The sequence below is a fragment of the Peromyscus maniculatus genome, chromosome 18 (assembly GCF_049852395.1).
Source record: "Peromyscus maniculatus bairdii isolate BWxNUB_F1_BW_parent chromosome 18, HU_Pman_BW_mat_3.1, whole genome shotgun sequence".
NCBI lineage: Eukaryota > Metazoa > Chordata > Mammalia > Rodentia > Cricetidae > Peromyscus > Peromyscus maniculatus.
The window spans coordinates 21,341,552-21,362,853 of NC_134869.1; the positions used below are offsets into that span (position 1 = coordinate 21,341,552).

Genomic DNA, 21,302 nt, shown 5'->3' on the forward strand with positions numbered 1-21,302 from the left:
GAACCATGAGGCTGTTGATGCGAGTTCTTGCAGCCTTTGATTGCTAATACAGTTTGCAGTTAGATAGCCATACAGTGGTAAATTTAATGCTATTTGGTTAATCATTGATTCAGCTCCATGAAAAGATACTTTTCCATGTGTATCATTGATCATTTTTTTTTGTGGGCTGGTACAATATTTTACAATTTGTGCTTTCCACAGATATATTATTATTTTTATACTCAAAATGATGAAAATACCTGTTGAATAGAGTCACTGGGCAGTTAGAAAGTAAAAGGACTCGTTTTAAGGGTTAGGCCGTTGAGACGTGGGAGATGCCCAGCAAATTCATAGATATCTTAGTCATTTGTGACCTCAGGAAAGTTATTTAGCTTTTCTGAGTTTCCTGGTCTATAAAGTAGGGGTAGTAACACTGTAAATAAATAGACATGAGCTTCAACTGAGATTGTGTGGGGCATATATCTGTACTTAGTATGGATCCACTAGAAAAACAGTTTTTCTTATTCTAGCTACCTCTAACAGTTAATCTATAAGGATGCTTCTCAAATTTTTTTTTATGATACTCACTGTAATAAATATTTTTTGTCATTGCTCAAAAACTTTAATAAAATGTTGTTTCCTGTTAGTAAAATAACCTCTAATGTATTCCACTGTGGAATAATAAAGTTACAGCCTAGTATGTTGATTTCACTATCCATTCCTGAATTGTAACCCCAAACACAGAAAACATGGACCTGTAGCAGCATCTTTAAAACCACTATTGGTGATAGTCTTAATCATATATTAATTCTGGGATTATCAGGATTTTATGTTATTTTAGGCTTTATATTAGCTTTGGGCTTTTATCATGTTAGCCTCATGATAGCAATTTTTATTTTATTTATTTATTTTGAGGCAGGGTCTCATGTAGCCAGTGCTGGTCTTAAACACACTGTGTAGCGGAGGATGACTTTAAACCTCGGATTCTCCTGCCTCTGCTTCCCGAGTGCTGAGATCACAGGTGACCATCACTCAGTTCACGACGTTTTCTGACTACAGCACTTCTCAAACAGAGATTTGTGTGGGACACTTACAGTCTGGAATTTTTCCTTGGGTGACAAGATGATTTCATCATCTCACTGCTGGGGGATGTCTTTCTGTACACTGTGAATATATGTTGTTCCCATTGGTTAATGAATATGGTGCCCAACATGGGGCTTGAACCCACAACCCTGAGATCATGCTTTACTGACTGAGCTAGCTGGGCTCTTGCCTTTTTTTCCTTTCTGTTCCTATGAACTAGATTAGGACAAATGTTACTTTACTACTGGGAATATATAGAGAGTGAAAGGTTGTGATGGAAAATGTTCTCAATTAATCTAGAATATAAAGTCAGCATCTTAGCTGGGTGTGTTGGTGCACGCCTTTAATCCCAGTACCCAAAAGGCAGAGGCAGGTGGATGTCTGTGAGTTTAAGGCCAGCCTGATTTACAGAGTGAGTTCCAGGACAGCCATGACTACATAGTGAGACCCTGTCTTTAAAAAAGAAAAGAAGGAAGGAAGGAAGGAAGGAAAGAAGGAAGGAAGGAAGGAAGGAAGGAAGGAAGGGAAAAAGGAAGGAAGGAAGGAAGGACAAACTAATGTCTTATACTAGAATTCATTTCTTTAGCCATTAGTTGATGCAGCCTAAAAGGTTGCTGTGTTTTGTGAAATACCTTTGCTTGATATCAGAATTGGGACTTGACATTATAAATTACAGTTTATTTAGTGACATTTGACCATATTTCATAAATGCAAAGTGTTATTCTTCAAAATTAAATATTTTAAAATCTTTTTTGTGCCTCTTTTTATAGGGTTTCATATGTCCCCAGTGTATGAAGTCTCTTGGCTCTGCTGATGAACTTTTCAAACACTATCAGGCAGTTCATGATGCTGGTAATGACTCAGGTCATGGTGGAGAGGCCAATCTTGCTTTGACACGGTGTGTATGCTAGTTTTGAAATGTAATATTGTCATGGAATGTGCATGTGATATAATTGCTGTGTCAAGATTAATTCCTTGCTGAAAGTTGCAATGTTTCACATTACTAATTTAAAGTTGCGCTCATCTGACATAGTCTTCCTCTCTTGCCTAGCCTGTCTTGCTCACCTTCTTGTCAGCTTGAGTCTTAGATGAGAGTCCCAGAGAGTGAGAAGGAACAGAAGGAAGTCAGTGATATTCCAGCCAAGTGCATGGAGGGGGAGTGGCAGTCAGGGCCGCCGAGATTGTGCACAGTTCACGGTCCTGCCAACAGACTTTATGCTAACTGCATTAGGGAGCCATTCCTGCTTATTGTTGGTAAATAAGTAGAAGGCATTTTGTTTCCAATTCAGGCACTTGACAATTATCTGATTATTTTCATGAGAATTGTTTTTATTTGTAAACCATGTGCTTTAAGAATAAAATTATTTTTTCTAAAAGCTTAGATACATAAAATTTTCAGTGTTTTTAAAGTACTTGAGAAAGCTATAACATTAGTAGATAGTTACTGATTACCACTTGTTAAGCTTGTAAATTAAAGAATGTTTCCTCTCTCGCCATGCGCGTTTAGAGATGATATAACACTACTCAGACAAGAGGTCCAAGACCTACAGGCTTCACTTAAGGTAAGAATAAACATGATAATGCTTGTTTATTTTCAGAGTTTCAGATTAAAGACTTTTAAAATTTACTAACTAAAATCTTTTTTATTAGGAAGAAAAATGGTACTCAGAAGAATTAAAGAAAGAATTAGAAAAATATCAAGGGCTACAGCAGCAAGTAATTGCATTTTAAATTCTTGAAGCATGTTTATTAATTGTTTATTTTCATTGTTGAAAATTGAGTATTACACTCTTTTATAAGGGGCTTGATATAAAAAACTTCCTAATTTATTTCTTTGTTTAATAGCCTATTGGATAGTCTATGCAATTATAATGAATGGAAACAAATATGGGAAGCAAAGATAAAGCTTCTTAAACATGTTCCATTAAGAATTTGTTTTGTCAGGTGTGATAGTACTTGTCTGTAGTTCCAGCACTTGGAAGGCTGAGGCCAGACAATGTGAGCTCAAGGACAGACTAGGCTACATAACAAGATCCTGTCTCAAAAAGGGTGTGTGTGTGTGTGTGTGTGTGTGTGTGTGTGTGTGTGTGTGTGTGTGTGTGTGTAGATGGCTCAGTAATTAAATGTGGTTGGTTCATTTGCAGAGGACCCAGGTTCACTTCCCAGAATCCACATCAGGCAGCTCACAACTGCCTGTAACTCCAGGGTCAGGGGATCCATTGCCCTCTTCTGGCCTTTTGCACACATGTGCTTCATGCATACACACAATCTTAAAACATATCTGTCTGTCTGTCTATCTATTTATCTATCTATCATCTGTCTGTCTATCGGTCTGTCTATTCATCCATCCATCCATCCATCCATCCATCCATCCATCCATCCATCCATCCATCCAAAGTCATGTATATATTTTTAAAAAGTATCAGTTACCAGTTTTTAAAACATCAAACTTATGTTATTCTATTTTTCTGACAATATACTTAAATGGCTAAACATTTTAGCTCAAACCCAAATATAGGCCTCAGTTCCACATCTCATCCCCCTGGGGTGTTCTGAGAGCAGTAACAGCCGAGTTCCCCTGGCCTGTGGTAACAAAGCTTCTCCTGGGGATGTCTCTCAAGATCTGCCTGGTGCTTTTTCACTTGAAGCTTTTTTTTTTTTTTTTTTTTAAACTAGACAGTATATTCTGAAATACCAATAAAATACACTATAAAAACACATGTACTAGCCACAGTGGCTTGTTAGAATTACCAAATCTTAAGTAGTACACATAATTGCATATCAGTGGTAGCACAGTAGGTTTGTTTTACCAGGATCATAAATAAGCATGGGCAATGCATGTCACTATGATGTTACTTTGTCACTGGGTCCTAGAAAAGTTTCAGCTCTGTTATCTTCCACACAGTCAGTTATCAACTGAAATATGTGATGTGGGACTGTTGATTTCTGTATATGTTTATCTGCATAAAAATACATATGAAAAAATGTTGATACAAAAAGTGACATCTGTGGGGTCTAGGTACCTTATCAAAATGTGATTTTATATAAAAATTCTATCAGCAATATCTTAGAAAGAAAAGGAATTATGAAAAATTTTAAATCCAGAGATAGTCTTTGTTTTTAAAAACAAAGTAGATGTCCTTTAACACCTTTATAAAATAATTAGTGATCTGCTTCCATACTGTCTCATCACACTGTGACTTTGAGTTAGGATTTTACTTCTTTTTTTACTTTTGCATTTTAATCTTTGTACCAAGAATTACTACCTGGATTGAAAAAGAGAGAAACAAGTCAGTGAACAAAAAGTTGCCAGTCTTAATACTGTTTATAGAGGCTTTAGTATTAGTCAGTCTTTATAGTTCTTTTGCCTATCTAACATGGAAACTACTGTATTTGAGATGATGATGATGGTGATGGTGTGTGTGTGTGTGTGTGTGTGAGTGTGTGCGTGTGTGTGCGTGTGCGTGTGTATGTGTGTGTGTGCGCGCGCGTGTGTGTGCGTGCGCATGCATGTGTGTGTGTGTATGTGTGAGTGTGTGTGTGTGCACGCGCATGTGTGTGTGTATGTGTGTGTGCGTGTGTTAAACAAGGTCTCAGTCATTTAGAGCAGCTGAGGCTGGCTGATCATTCTGCCTCCATCTTCAGAGTGCTGGAATCACAGGCATGTGCCAATGTGCTGTATTTCGTAAATTTAAAGAAATTCTCGATAGTGTAAGTTATAACTTGTCTTTGTAGTTACTTTCCATTTGGAAACAAATACATTTTAAATATTGATTATTTGTAGCAGTCAATATGTCTAAATCTAGTGTATAGTGAAATTTTTTAAAAATCTAGTTTATGGGGTAATCCTCTATTCTTTGAGATGGGTTTAACTCTTTATGAAAATAATGTAAAAGAGATTTTAATTTTTGTTTTTAATCCAGTTGCTGGATGACTTTAACCTTAAGGGTTATAATCTTTTTATTGTTTGTTTTCTATTTTTGTTTGTTTTTTGAGACAAGGTCTCTCTGAGTAGCCCTAGCTGTCCTGGAACTTACTGTGCAGACCAAGCTAGCCTCAAACTCTCAGAGGCCTGTGTACCTTTGCCTCTGCTGTGATTAAAGGCATGTACCACCATGCCAGGTTTTCTAAGGGATAAAGTCTTCATTGCTATGATTTACATTGTGTGTGTGTGTGTGTGTGTGTGTGTGTGTGTTTGTGTGTTTGTGTGTGTTTGTGTGTGTTTGTGCATGTATGCATGCATATATCTGTTGGTACCTTCTTGCATGTGGAGGTCAGTTAACAATGTGTGAGAGATTCCTTGGGTCCTGGGAATTGATTTCTCATATTACTGTCAAGTGCCTTTACTCACTGAGCTGTTGTGGAATATTAGTTTAAGATGTGTTAACATTTGTTTATGCTGTGGAATATTTGTTTAATGATGCAAAGATACGATGCATTCTTTTATGTTGTATTTGTTTAACTCTGTGAAGCTGCGTTACTTCACCTCCCTAAAACACCCAATGGTCTAATAAAGAGCTGATCAGCCAATAGTTCAGCAGGGAGGGATAGATGGGGCTGCCAGGCAGAGAGGATGAATAGAAGGAGAAAAGGAGCAGAAGAGGAACACGAAAAGGAGAGGAGGACGTCAGGGGCCAGCCACCCACTACACAGCCAGCCACGGAGTAAGAAGTAAAGAAAGTACATAGAATAGAGAAATGTAAAAGTCCAGAGGTGAAAGGTAGATAGGGTAATTTAAGTTAGAAAAGCTGGCTAGAAACAAGCCAAGCTAAGGCTGGGCATTCATAAGTAAGAAGAAGTCTCTGTGTATTTATTTGGGAGCTGGGTTGTGGGCCCCCAAAGAGTAACAAAAGCTAACTACATTTTGGCACCCCATGTTGGGTGCCAAAATGTTGTTGGCTTTTTTTTAAACTGCTCCCAACCCTGACACACACTACCTTTTTGGTTGTGATAGTTGATGATATCTATAAGCTTATTAATTTTCAAATATTCTAGGTGTTTTGAATGCTTATAGTAAGGATATGATTGAGGTAATGATCTTTTAAATTACATAGTTTATTGCTATGTAATTTTCCTTTTAAGTTCACAATGCTTAAAGGAGAGAATACTTTGAATAAATCTCACAGAGAATGCCTTCAATAGATGAGTTACATTAAACCACAAAGTGAATGCCACAACTATTAAAGTCTGTTAATTTCTCAACTATTGTAGAATCAGGTTCCCATGGTAAGGAAAATCTCATTAAAGTTTGAGATGTACTTTTATGAGTAGTTTCTTAAAAGTGATGCTTTCCAAAGAGAGCTGTTACGATGAGGATCCCTTACTGACAGCACTTCAGGTGTTGATGGGCAAGACTTGAAAGTTCAAAGGCTAAAAAGAGTGTGACCCTGTCACAGCTTAGCTATTGGTCCTGGAGAAATAGTCCACTGAGTGCTGCCTGCAGTGACTAAACCTGTCACACTGTGAGGCTTGCGTGTTTGTAGGCTAGCAGTTGATGCTGGCAGCCTACATATGGGTATGGCAGAGCTGGTGTTGCATGCAGGTGGGGAGTTCTGTTATTAGTTTATTACTGAATTTATGGGATTCTGCATGTTGCCTAACACGACACTAAGAGTTTTATACAAACATACAAAAGTTTTTGGACTGGCCAACTGCAGTGGAGTTATGCTAGCCATCTTACAGATCTGAAGGTAGAAGAACCTACAAATCCTCCTGCTTAACTAGACAGACATGGCGATTGTACAGTGTTTTCTTCTCCTTTTTACCACACTTACTTATATGTTCTGTTTTAATCAAGGAAGCTAAATCTGATGGATTGGTGCCTGATTCATCAGCAGGTAATTAAAGACAGATTCTTTTTGAGTTTTCTTTTTCTTCTTTCTCATCCGGTTTTTTATTTAATACCTGATAAAGGAATTTTGTTTAAGTTTATACTTGATGTTTGTAAAACAGTAAAAATATTGTTTGTGCTCTGGGTTTAGATAGTTACCTATGCAACAATTTAGTCAGTTAACTAGTTCATTATATTCTGAAGTTATGAATAAAATTCTGGAATATTACCACAATATGATTCTTTAAAGAAAATCTAAGTCTATATTAGGAATGATATGTCTGTACCTTTTTTAAAAAAATAATTTATTTTTATTTTATGTGCACTGGTATTTTGCCTGTGTGTATGGATGTCAGGTCCCCTGGAACTGGAATTATAGACAGTTATGAGCTGCCATGTGGAGGCTGGGAATTGAACCCGGGTCCTCTGGCAGAACAGTCAGTGCTCTTAACCACTGGGCCATCTCTCCAGCCCTATGTCTGTACCTCTTGAAGTAAATGATGAGACTAGCATCTTTGTAGCTGCTTTTAAGTGGGTGGATGCTCAGTGAATAGTCCAGGTTAGACTCTGCGATTGTATGTTGTATTTAAGGAACTTATGTAAGAATGAAGTGGTAAGAGGCGTTGACTGCATGTTTTGATAATGTGTTTAAGTTACCTCTGGATTCACTTTATAACTTTGAAGAACATAATATATTTTAAAGTGGGTTTGATGGTACACGTCTGTAATTCTAGCACTCAGAAGGCTGAGGCAGGAGAATCACAAGTTCTGCTCTATCCTTAGCTGTAAAGTAAGATCTTAATTTTAAAAAAGCAAAAACAGACTTCTAAACAAATATTTATAGATATTGGAGACGATTCCAATTATTCTTTAATTTATGAATTATGTTTATGACTTGTACTCTAAATGAATCACATATGCTCCATATTTTGAAATGTGAAAATAGTCTTAGAATTGGATTCACACTGATTGTCTTTACCACCACATATTGTGATGTAAGTAATAAAAATTTAGTGTCTGTAATTGCTATCACATCTAACACGTGGCTTTGCTCTCTCCTAGAGCTCCAGTCTTTAGAACAACAATTAGAGGAAGCCCAGACGGAAAATTTTAATATTAAGCAGATGAAAGATCTGTTTGAACAGAAAGCAGCCCAGCTTGCTACTGAAATTGCAGGTACAGTAAATCTGAATTTTTTAGCCAGCAAATATATTTTTCACCACTATATGCCCTGAAAAATCATCTAATATTTTAAGTGTGATAAAACATTTGGTGTAGACTATAGAAATGATTAGTGAACTTTAATAATATGAGTTTCTATATAAATTATTTTGTCTTTCAATGTTTTTTTTTTGGTGGATTCTTCTTGAAATTTAAAGAAGGTAAATTTTCTTTTTTGGTATGCTTGATTAAAAAGTAACATTTTAAATAAATTGGTTATACAATATATTAAAGATTTAACATTTGGTTATGCTATAAATTATTCATACTGTATTTTTAAAAAATTATAATTTTTTGGTGAAATATTATATGTATGTACATGAAGATGCTAAGTAGCATAGTGTTAGGTAGAATTTAACAATCATAATTTTATTGGGCATATTTATGGATACTTAAGGAATGTAAATTGGACTCAAGTATTATAAGCTTGCAGATTAATATATGGGAATTTAGAAACTTGCCTTCTTACGGAACTAATATTTGTGTTGCTATCTTTAATTAGATATAAAGTCAAAACATGATGAGGAGAAGAGTCTCCGAGAAGCTGCTGAACAAAAAGTGACACAGTTGACAGGAGACTTGGACAGACAGACAAGTGTGATTCGGGATCTGAAAACTGAACTGGTAATTCAGGGACATTTGTTACAGTGTTAATGTATAGCTCCTAATTAAAATGAAGTATATATGATGCTGGGCATATAGTTAAGTGATAGACCACTTGTCCAGTATGTATAAAGCTTTGAGTTCCATATCCAACTGAGGAAATATTTAAAAAATAGTGTAATGAACTGGAGACAATAAAAATTTCTTTAACCCCCTCTACTTACATATCTACTCTATTATAATTTGTAAAAATAAAAAGATGTTAGAAAAGTTGTGCCATTTAACTCCCTTAAACATTACTGTGTCTGTCTAAATGTGATTGTTTTGTTCTTTCATTATTCCCTATACCCACATCTCTGGTGCTATCATTTCCTCACACTTTGTTCTGTTGAGATAGGATCTCAGTGTGTAGCCTGGGCTGGCCTCTGACTCGGAGAGATCCTCTTGTCTCTGCTTCCTGAGTGCCGGACTAAAGACATACGCCACCATTCCAGATATTTCCTCTCACCTCAGTTGTGTGAATCCATCTAGTTTTAGGACTGCCTACAGTTGGGTTTCTTGCTTTCATCTCAAATTCTACAAGTATAAAATCCAAGTCGTCACATTTCTTCCATGACTCTGTTTATCATTGGTTCCATGGTCCAGTGTTCTCCGTAGGCTTTGCAACCCTGGACCTGTCTGTGGCATCTTTCTTTATTCAATAAATACTTGGATGAATTACTGAACCCCAAGCATCTGGCTGAAAACCCTCAACATCTTGCATCTTTTCTTCTTCATTTAAGTTTTGTTGTTACAGCCATGCAAAGGACTGACCCATGGCTCCACCCTGGGCAAGAGCCTCACCAGCTGTGGGCCTCTTTATCTCCAACACCACTTCCTTAGTGTAGAGAAGAAATGTGCTATTTGTCAAGTCCTTGTCAAGATTGGTATGCTGCTAGAGTGCAGCTGGATGATACCGTTACATAGAATGGAAAGAGGGGGTTGACTTATCAGGGGGACGTATCAGTGTTCGATATTTGGAGTCTAAAACTTGTTAATAATGATTGTTTTTATTTTGATCTCTTTTTAGTGAATTATTCTAAAATGTATATTATTTTAGATTTTTATTGTAATACTTAATTAAAATATGTTTCACAGCTCCAGAGACCTGGTATAGAAGATGTTGCTGTACTAAAGAAAGAACTGGTCCAAGTTCAAACACTAATGGATAATATGACTTTGGAACGTGAGAGAGAATCTGAAAAACTCAAAGATGAATGCAAAAAGTTACAATCAGAATATGCTAATTCAGAGGTAATGAAAACACTCAGTGAGGGATGTTCCCATCATAGATGACTCTTTTGCCTAGTAAATGATTTATATAGTTAATTATTTAAGGCTAGGTGGTAAGTGATGATTGAATTTATCATCTCAAATTCTACAAGTATAAAATCCAAGTTGTCACATTTCTTCCATGACTCTGTTTGTCATTGGTACCATGGTCCAGTGCTCTCTGTATAGGCTTTGCAACCCTATATGTTAGGAGCAAATGAAATATGATGTCATTTCCCACAATTACATTAACAGTGTTGTTTGGAAAATATGTAGAAATAATTTCTCTTTCTTTTCTTTCTTGTTGGTTCTTTTAAGTTTTTTGACACACAGTCTCACTGTGTTGCCCTGACTCCTTTCCCCCTCCTAGGCTCAGATGAGACTCAGTCTCCTGAGTAGCCAGATGACAGGTGTGTACCATGGTACTTTCACCCTCCTAGACTCAGATGAGACTCAGTCTCCTGAGTAGCCAGATGACAGGTGTGTACCACAGTACTTGGCACAAGATTTACTTTTGAATAGGCTCATTTCTAGTTGATAGACATTGAATAGTATGGATGGAAATGGTCTCTACAGTGTTCTAATTGGGGCTGGAGAGATGGCTCAGCAGCTAACACACATGTTGCTCTTGCAGAGGACCAGGGTTTGGTTCCCAGCACCCACATAATGACTCATGATTATCGATTGGTAGCTTCACTTCTGGGGGATCTGATGTTCTCTTCCTAACCTCCAAGGGCTTCTGGCACACATGTCATACATGTAGGCAAAACACGTACATGAAAGATAGTAAACAAATCTTTAAACAATGTTCCAGTCTACCACCATAATGGTCTAGATTACCCACATGTGGTCACACACACCTAGAATTCCAGTGTTTGGAGGCTGAGACAGGAGAATCATGGGTTTGAGACCAGTCTTGGCTAGATAGTGAGAGACAATGTTTGAAGAAATAACATAAAATATAAACAAAAAGAAAAGAAAATATTTGTTGTAGTGACATTTCATTTTCTGTCATTTTTTTAGCTGATGATCAAAAGCCACTCTGTTCATAAATAGTAACATGCTCATAAACAATGCAGTAAAATTACTACAGATACCCTGTATCTGATTCATCCTTCCTTTTCTCTTTGTCTCTGTCTTATCAGTACGGGACTTATGAAAGTGTATAGTTTTAACATGTATGAGACTATGAGGCTCTGTGATGCTGGACACTAATTTATGTTTTCATGCAGATTTTCTCAAAGTGGCACTTCATAATCCTTAGCACATAATTTTACAAATTTTCAAATAATTTCAGGGGGTTCATAAATTTACCAGTCAGTTAAATGTCTAGAGATATTACTAATTAGTCTGTAGCTATAAGTATGCAATCAAGAAGATTAGGGGCTGGAGAGATGGCTCAGTAGTTAAGAGTGTTGGCTTCTCTTCCAAAGACCAGGTTCAATTCCCTGCACCCACATGATGGCCACCAACCTCTATAACTCCTGTTCCAGGGGATCTGACATTGTCTTCTTGACCTCCATGGACACTGCACATACGTGATGTATAGACATACAATGCAAGGAAAACTCCCATACACATAAAATAATAGTAAATAAATCTTAAAAAATAAAATTCTGATAATGAGTTTTAGATTACTTTGAATGTGCCTAGTCATTTATTTCTGTACTTTAGTAAAGAACTTGTGTTCATTAGATCTGCCTGTTGACTGATAATTTCTCAAATTAAAAAATTAATCTCTTGATTAAAAATGCCATTGAATGTTATTTGAAATTTCCATATAAATGAACATGATGACTAAATTTTCATTAAAGTAATGGTGGTTTTAGAATATGCATGTTTCAAACTGTAGTCCCCTTTTTCCACTTGAGCATTATGGGAGTCATACTTGTTAATTAAAAATAGCAGAAGCTGGGCAGTGGTGGCACACACCTTTAATCCTAGTACTCAGAAGCAGAGGCAGGTGGATCTCTAAGTTCAGGCCAGGTTGGTCTACAGAGAGAGTTCCAGGACAGCCAGGGCTACACAGAGAAACCCTGTCTCAAAAAAACAAAAACAAAAACAAATAACAAAAAGAATATTAGCAAAGAAAAGAAATCTTTATATTTATCTGTATTTGAAACATATCTGCAGGAACATGCTACAGTTTGGTAATGGGAAATATTTCTGAATCATATTTCTGAATTACTGTAATTAAAGGTTTTTCTTTAATAAATTTCTATTTTTATTTATTTAGATTAAAATAATCTGGAAAGCTGTGTGGAGAGATAACTCAAGGCGCTTATAACTAAAGTTAAAAAAATTGGGGTGAAGGAATTGTGTCTCAGTCCTTTCCTCAAGTAAACGGATAAGTGTAGGACCCAATGAAGTTACTTTCTAGAAAAGATGTGCCTGGGGTGAAGGGAAGATGGAATTGGGGAGGCATGTGGTGGCGCCATCTGCCTTTAACCCTAGAACTCAGGGACAGACAGAGCTCTGATTCTGAGACCAGCCTAGTCTATGTAGTGAGTTCCAGATCAGTCAGGGCTGATTTCATTAGTGAGACTCTGTCTATATAAAAATAAAATTCTAAACAAATGAGGAGGAGGGAGAGGAGGAGGAAAATGACAGAATTCAGTTCTTTGCACTCAACTCTGCTCAGGTTTTCACAAAAATTACCTCTTCAGGCATTTTGAATAATTTTAGAAGGACATTTATTCTTGTTGATTAATTGAAGAAGTTATTTACTACTTAAACAGTACATGTAGAGAATTAACTATAACATTTAATCACTATGTAGTGAATAGATAGGCAGTGATGAGTAGGACTTACAGGTATGTCCAATATTTTTAATAACCTTAAGAGTCAGACTAGTACTGCCATTAGACATGGAGTTTTGGACACCACTAGATTTTGGATACTGTGCTAGCTTTAAAATGTTTAATTTGATTCTGTAAAGTTATTTGATCTGTTTTACACATTAGGAATCTGAGGGTAAATGAGGTACAATTTGCTTTCAGGTCACATGTCTGAAATAAAGAACCTAAGTCTTACTCAGATCTTCCTCCTGTAGCATCCTGTCTTCCATTTAATTTGTCTCATGATGGCCTCACGAGTGACTTTGTGCTGCTAATCTTTCTGTTTGCTTGTTTTTTGTTTTTGAGACAGGATCTCACCCAAGTCCAGGCTAACCTGGAACTTACTATGTAGCCCTGGTTGACCTCAATCTCATGTGACTCTCCTTGCCTCCCTAAGATGGAATTAATGTGAGCCACCATGCCAAGCTTTTTGTGCTACTATTCTTGCCCTAATGTTTATTATTACTTTAGTGTTTTGCCAAAATTGTATGTTGTTTAGTATTGAATAATAGCTGAAAATATATATTCGCTCTGTATACCAGACTGGCCCTGAACTCACAGAGATCTGCCTGCCTCTGCCTCTCTAGTGCTGGGATTAAAGGCCTGCACCACCACTGCCTGGCTAGCTGAAAATATTTTGAAGTTGTATCCAATACTATTTTCATATGAAAAAAAATTAGTATAATTGTTTCATCTCATATATTTGTTTGTAACTTCATTTACTTTTTGGTGTCTGCGTACTATGAGTATGTGGCATGTTTTATTAAAATTCAGTTCTGTTTATTCTCAGCTAAGTATAATAATGAATTATGACATTTAAAAAATTTACTAGAAAAAATTATGATAGAAGTGGTTATTTTTACTAAGTCAGAATAAAAACACATTCAAAGGCCATTAAGGAAGCTAGAAGGACAGAGATTTAGCAGATGTTCTCTAGTTGGGGTTGATGATCTGTAATCTGGAATACATATTATTACTGTGTATACCTTTGGTTCATTTACATTGAAACCTACATACTACGTAAATTCATTACATCTTTGTTTATATATTTATGAAAGTATATTTTTATTCTAAAGCATTTGAAGTGCTTAATAAGTATTTGGCTACTTTATAGATTGGAGATTGAAGGTTTAAAGATTTAAATTTTTTCTAAAAGCCTTCATCAAAGTAAATATCAAAGAAAGCTGCAATGAACTTAAATATGGTGTGGTATTTAATGGAAATATTTTTAAAGACTCATTTATATTCCAAATAATCTTATTTGAATCCTAATTTTAAGAGAAAAATGTTTATCCAGGTTTGGAATAAGTATGATTATAATCATACATAGCTGTTTAAGAGTACATTTAAGCCGGGCGGTGGTGGCGCACGCCTTTAATCCCAGCACTCGGGAGGCAGAGACAGGCGGATCTCTGTGAGTTCGAGGCCAGCCTGGGCTACCAAGTGAGTCCCAGGAAAGGCGCAAAGCTACACAGAGAAACCCTGTCTCGAAAAACCAAAAAAAAAAAAAAAAAAAAAAAAAAAAAAAGAGTACATTTAATATGAAGTATGTTGAATATCATATCTGCATGTGTGTTTGGACATCTCTACTGTGTTCTCAGTGTGTAAGTATGATTATAATCATATATAGTGTTTAAGAGTACACTTAATATGAAGTATGTTGAATGTCATATCTGCACGCATGTTTGGACATCTCAGTGTACACTTTTGTGAGCCCCATCTTCCACCTTTCATCCATCATTTTATTGTTTTTTTTTTTCTGCTTTCTAATGGAGATGCTTAAATTTGAGGTAACGTGCTTTGGAAGACTTCTTATTTTGGTCATACTCTTATCTGCCACTGTCTATTGTCATACGCAGTTTGTGTTTTAGGCAATCTTAAAACTTCACAGACACGCTCATTTTGTCTTGTCAATCAAACAAGTTTTTGTCCATTTTAAATGATTATTTCTTCATAGTAGTAGACTATTCCAGCAATAATTATAATTCTGTAGCACTAGCAGGCTGTCAGGTCAAAATATCATTCCTTAATTATTTATAACTTAAAGGTTCAAAAAATTCAGTGTTAAGTTCAATGACATGGCATCAAGGAAAATGAAATTTTTATTAGGGTCTTGTACTGTCCTAATGGGAATAAATATCTATTAAATCCTTTAGGGAATGATCACTCGCTAGGGAATATATTTTTCAGCAAGTACTGAGCAACAGAAACAATTTTAGGTGTTAGGAATACACCACTAAGTCAGTCCTGCTCTCCTTCGCCTTGTATTCCTCTGGGAGTCAGAGAATGTGTGACGAAGCCAGTCTAGACTTGTGTTAGTTAGCTTTTTATCGCTGTGAAAGCTGCCTGAGGGAAACAGTTTCACAGGAGGAAGATTCATTTTGGCTCATGGATTCAGTCTGGTTTTGTCTGGACCCTTGGCTTTAGAATGTCATGGCAGCTGGGGACTGTGGCAGAGGCTGGTGGCCAGGAAGCCCAGAGGGGTGACCGGGTCAAGATGCCCCTGGTGACTTCTTTCTCCAGCTGTGCCTCCCTCTGAACATTTGCACCCCCTCCTCCATCACGATCCAGTCATGAATTAGTCAGTGCATTAGTCATTTGATTAGGTCAGAGTCCTCATGATCTAATGACCTCTCATTGATTAGGTCTAGTTAACCCCATGAGCCTTTTGAGATGTTTAGATGGTTTTATAATCAACCGTACCACGGTAGGAAGGGAAGTGACAATAAGTTCTCTGAAGAAGGAGAGAAAAGCAGGGTGTGTGCTGTGGGAGAGCCGGCAATAAGTGGGACAGTCAGCTGGCAGGTTGGGGAAGGTCGAGGAAATGAACAAGGGGAGTGTAGAAAGTGGGGGTCAGATGAAGTCTGTACAGCGGAATCCTGGGGACTGAGTCCAGCAAGTGCTGAACTGCAGCCGTAGGTGACCTTGGGTTGGGAAAGGACAAGGGAACTCGGCCAGGAAGACAGAGACCTGGCGTGCCAACTGTGGCACTATCTGGAGAGAAAATAGACTTCTGTATGCACCACGGAAAATGCTTCAGGACAGAAGTTGTGTGTGCTCTGGGTTCAGAAGAAGGGAGTGAAAGGGTCTGAGCAGAGGTGCTGCTGCCTCAGCAAACCCGATCCTCCAGAGTGGCTTCTTGATGGTGTAAGGACCAAGACTGTTGATATGTTAAGAGCAGAAATTTAAATTTATTTTATACATATTGTAAAGTTTATTCATCATAAGGAACATATGTAATGGAGATGACTAACTTTAAGTTTGTAAAAAGTAGAGCCAGCAGGAAATGTTAGAAATACAAATTCCCTGTGCTAATATCAGGTATTCTGATGTCTGGGCTCTTGTGTGTTACAGGTGTGGCTTCTCAAGGTATTTGCCCATCTGGCTTTTCCTTTTGTTATTTTTAAGTGATCAAACTGTCTGAGCAATAGACATTATTTTTGTTATAAAAATGTTTAAATTTACGACAACAAATTTTTATTCAACTGTTACACTTGACCATAGAGTGGTCTGGCTTAAGGAAACTGTAGAGACCTTAGCTTAGTAACTTGTTTGGATAAATACGCTCTTATTATAATCAGAAAGGTGATTCACCCAAATCAAACCATATTGTATGTTTGAACACACATGTCTTAAAATGAAAGGAAAAGTTTCTGCCATGGGAGCCTGGAGAAACTCTGGACATAATTGGTTTTCCTTTTTAAAGTCAGGAGGCTCAAAGTATAGATTTAAAACCATGAAATTAAAAATTGCAGTTTGATGTTAACTCAGACAGATAAAGATGTCAGTATTTCAGTTGATACATTATTAAATAAATGAACTGATGCATCTTGGGTGTATTTTAAAAATTAATTTTAAGCAAAAAGTTTTAGGTGGGAGTATTAATGGTGTTGGAATCAAGAATTAAGTTAAAAAGTTTCAAGTATTACTTGAGTTTAACTGCACCAGCGCCAGCAGCAGAGAAAACTTACTGTCTTCAATCTTGTGCCCCTCCATTTTGTTTGCATTCATTTTTATTTTATTTTTCAGGCTACAATAAGCCAACTAAGGAGTGAACTTGCCAAAGGCCCCCAAGAAGTTGCAGTATATGTTCAGGAAATACAAAAACTTAAAGATTCAATTAATGAATTAACACAAAAAAACCAGGTAAGAATTTTAAAGCTGCATATAGTGGTGAATAGATTTTATCTTCATTAAATTTTAACCTTCTATGTTTTATGTATACACTTGGACAAGATGTCTCTCTCTTTCTATGTCTCTCTGTCTCTGTCTCCCTCTCTCTGTTTATGTGTGTTGTATGCAAATGTATGTATGTATGTGTTGTGTGTGTGTGTGTGTGTGTGTGTGTGTGTGTATGCATGGGATACAGTATAACCTGAAGACAAGGAGAAAGGCGAACTGTAAGAGGTGGGGGTATAGACTGAGTACAGGTACAAATGTATGTGTGATGATGGAATCAAATCCTCATGAATGCAGTATTAGGCAAATATTTGACCACAGAGCTGTATCCTCGCCTTATTTTTAGTTTTCTTTTTTGAGGACTACTGTATTGATTTCAGTTGACACTCCATATGTCCTTTTACAATCCCATCTACAGGTCACACAGTTTCATCAGCACTTGTGTATGTTTTACACTTTCACTATTTTTGCCTCTGCTTTAGGCAAGAAATTGAAGAAATTACTGATAAATTCAATGTCATGAATTTTTCCTCTCTATTTTCTTTAAAAATTTTGTCAAGCCAGGCGGTGGTGGCGCACGCCTTTAATCCCAGCACTCGGGAGGCAGAGCCAGGCGGATCTCTGTGAGTTCGAGGCCAGCCTGGGCTACAGAGTGAGTTCCAGGACAGGCTCAAAGCTACACAGAGAAACCCTGTCTCAAAAAACAAAAACAAAACCAAACAAAAATTTATCATCTTAGGTGTTATGTTTATGTCTTAGATTTGCTTTGCACTAATTTTTGTAGACACATAAGACAAAAGTCCGGTGTCATTATGTGGCATGTGGGTACTCCCTTTTCCTGATACGGTTTGTTGAGATGGTTTCTACCCTGTTGTGTGGTCATGGGACTCTTTTAAGTCATTTGACTGTTGCCATAGTTGATTCCAGCTCCTGTCACAAAACACCATAAACCAAATAGCTTACAATGAGCAGAAATTGATTTCACACTGTTATTTAGACTAGGACACCCAAATTTAGGAACAAGATTATATATCTTGATGGAGTGTGCTGTCTGGTCCATAGATGGTGCCGTCTTGCTGTGTCCTCACACAAGAAGGAAGGAGGGATCTTTCTGAGTCATTTTTTTCTTTTTAATAAGAACACTAATCTCATTCATGAGGCTTTGGTCTAAACTTTAATAACCTCTCAAAGGCAAAAATCTTCTAATACCTTTGCCTTGGAGGCTTAGGATTTGAAAATATGATTTTGGAATCGCAGGGGATGGAAAGCTTGTGACCATAGGAACCATGTTGTGAATGTTTATTTCTAGGCACTCGGCTCCACTCATCCTTGTTTATCTTTATGCCAGCACCACGGTGTAATTGTTAGCTTTGTAGTAAGTTTTGGAATCAGGAAGTGTAAAGCTTTCAGGTGTTTTCTTATTATTTTACTTTATTTTAATTTTGAGCCAAGCCTTGCTATGTGGCTGATGCTGTCCTAGAACATGCTACGTAGCCCAGGCTGGCCTCCAACTCATTCTTCTGCCTTAGCCTCTCAAGTGCTAGAATTGTAGGATTGTGCCAGTGTACCAGGCATCTTTGTGTGTGTGTGTGTGTGTGTGTGTGTGTGTGTGTGTGTGTGTATGTATAGGTGTGTATGCCTTTGTAGGTATGCACTGAGGCCAAAGGTTGACATGATTGTTTTCCTCAATTGTAGTGTCCCCACCTCCGTCCCCCCCCCCCCCCACTTTATTTTTCCCCACCGAGACAGGGTTTCTCTGTGTAGCTGTCTTGGAACTCACTCTGTAGACCAGGCTGGCCTCGAACTCACAGGGATCTGCCTGGCTCTGCCTCCTGAGTGCTGAGATTAAAGGTGTGTATCTCCTCTACACTCAGCTTTGTTGGCCACCTTCTACAAATAGTTTATTTATTTTGTAGTTAGGTATTTATTACAGGTAGTTCTTTTAAATATTAACTTTTGTCTTTTGAAAGTTTTATACATTCATACACTGTAGATTGATGATGTCATCCTACTACCTGTTTTCCTCTCCTCCTGGTCCAGTCAGCACTGCTCACATGTGCAGGGGATGCTCATATGTGCAGAGGGTGCTCACATGTGCAGTGGGTGCTCACATGTGCAGGGTGTGCTCACATGTGCAGGTATGCTCACATGTGCAGGGTGTGCTCACATGTGCTGGTATGCTCACATGTGCAGGGGGTGCTCACATGTGCAGGGGATCCTCACATGTGCAGGGGATCCTCACATGTACAGGGGGGTGCTCACATGTGCAGGGGGTGCTCACATGTGCAGGGGGTGCTCACATGTGCAGGGGATCCTCACATGTGCAGGGGATCCTCACATGTGCAGGTGTGCTCACATGTGCAGGTGTGCTCACATGTGCAGGGGCTGCTCACATGTGCAGGGGGTGCTCACATGTGCTGGGTGTGCTCACATGTGCAGGGGCTGCTCACATGTGCAGGTGTGTGCTCACATGTGCAGGGGGTGCTCACATGTGCAGGGGTGCTCTCATGTGCAGGGCCTGCAGCCATCTGTTGGAGCATGAGCAGTCAGGAACCAAAGGGGAGTGACTCTCCCTCAGCAGCTGTTAACTACCGACAGCTCCTCATCTGGTAGGGTGGGCCCCTGGAGGGCCCTTGTAAATCCATGCTGGAATTTTGACCGACTTGATCTTGTGCAGGTCTTGTCCTGGGAACCGGGGCCGCTGGGGGTTGATGTGTGTGTGCTTTAAGCTACGCCGTATCTAGAAGGCAGCCTTTCACTGCTCTCTTCCCATCCTTACATTCTTCTTCTGCCCTTGGTCTAGGAAGTTCTGACACAGGCGACCCATCTGTAGCCCAGCACTCAGCTCTTTATGCTTGGCACAGTGATCAGTTCTGAGCCTCTGCATTAGCCACTGCCCACTGTAAACAGAAGCTTTTCTGACTAAAGTTGGAATAAGCAAAAACTTTGGATATAAAATAGGCTGCTGCTTGATAACATGACTGTTTATTAAAACAATAACATGCGCCACCATAGGGCTGTGATCTCCTCGGTCATAGGCTTTTTAATGGGCTTATAGTACCAGGCATGAAGTCGTTCTGTGGAGCAGGCCTTCTGTCTAATCAAGAAGTTGTTGCCACCCCCTAACTGTCCTGCTGTTGTTGGACCGGTGAGCACATCTTGCTGTCAGGTCATTATAGTAGTTTGCAAGAGCCAGTGCTGTCTAAGACCAGTGATGTCTTTTCTCCCCACGTAGCCTGCATAGTTCCTTCCAGCATGTGTAAGCTGATTAGCAGGGAGCATGTGCAGACCAGTTATAAGTTGATTTCTTTATGTCTTGCACAAAAGTGAGTGGTGTCTTCAGCAAAAGGGTCTTACCATCTAGTTACGGTGGGTAACCCAGAGTGTTGCCATAGCCTGGGCTGTCTGTCCTGGCTCACAGGGAGGTATTATGTGCCTGACACTGTAATGTTCGATTACTAATGAACCAGTGGATTTCCTTCCGGCTTCTTCCTGCAGCCTTAGTTCTGGCTCTTACCGTGTGTGTGATGTGGGGCAGAGCCTAAGTGATGAGAGTGCCTGTGTGGAGGTCGGAGGACAGCCTGGTGGTTTAGTTCTCTCTTCCACCTTCATGTCAGTTCTAGGGATTCAGCTCAATTGCTCTGGCTTGGCAGCAGCGCTTCTACTGTGAGCCATCTTGCTGGCTCCTCCACCTTATTGTTTTCATTCCTCTGAAGCTGGCACTCATCAGTTCCGCTACATCAGCTGGCCCATGAGCCACCAAGCCCCTCCTGTATCCACTCCCAGTTTTCGGATTGCACGTGTACGCTGCCACAGCCAGCTGCATGGGCGCTAGGTTTCCACACTCAGGTCTCCTGCTTCGTCCATTGACCATCCCCACTCCTGTTAAGGCCCCTCCCCAACCAGGCCTTTACTTTCTTACACTAGGGGAGTAGAGTGTGATTAAGTGCTTGTCTGTAAAGATGTGATGAAAATGTTGGCCTCGATGTAAAACATAAATCTACTGTTTTTGTGAACCGTAGCAAGAGAAAAGTCAAGAAAAAATAAAAGTAGAATAAGGAAAAAGATCATATAATTGGCTGTAGCTCTTAAGACCCGTGCCAGTGTCATGTGAATGAGCCCGGAAGCACACCCTCCAGCGCGAGCCAAGTCTTCAGGAGCTGCTGCTCTGGTCAGCAGCTCATTCATTCCAACTTGAGGAGAGAGCTGCTGAGCCTCAAAAGCGATGGGGGTGATAGACGTCAGTGTAGGTCCGTGCT

The 21,302-nt window shown here is 38.6% G+C and overlaps 1 protein-coding gene across 1 annotated transcript in view; it reads left to right on the forward strand.

Annotated features, from left to right (window-relative positions):
• Positions 1 to 21,302, forward strand: part of Eea1 (early endosome antigen 1) — a 122,535-nt gene that overhangs the window by 49,676 nt on the left and 51,557 nt on the right. Inside the window, exons 3-10 of the mRNA XM_076554664.1 lie at positions 1,833 to 1,960; positions 2,570 to 2,624; positions 2,713 to 2,778; positions 6,860 to 6,899; positions 7,955 to 8,068; positions 8,616 to 8,737; positions 9,854 to 10,009; positions 16,894 to 17,010. Of these exons, the coding sequence (XP_076410779.1) occupies positions 1,833 to 1,960; positions 2,570 to 2,624; positions 2,713 to 2,778; positions 6,860 to 6,899; positions 7,955 to 8,068; positions 8,616 to 8,737; positions 9,854 to 10,009; positions 16,894 to 17,010 (798 nt within the window). The remainder of the gene's footprint in view (positions 1 to 1,832; positions 1,961 to 2,569; positions 2,625 to 2,712; positions 2,779 to 6,859; positions 6,900 to 7,954; positions 8,069 to 8,615; positions 8,738 to 9,853; positions 10,010 to 16,893; positions 17,011 to 21,302) is intronic.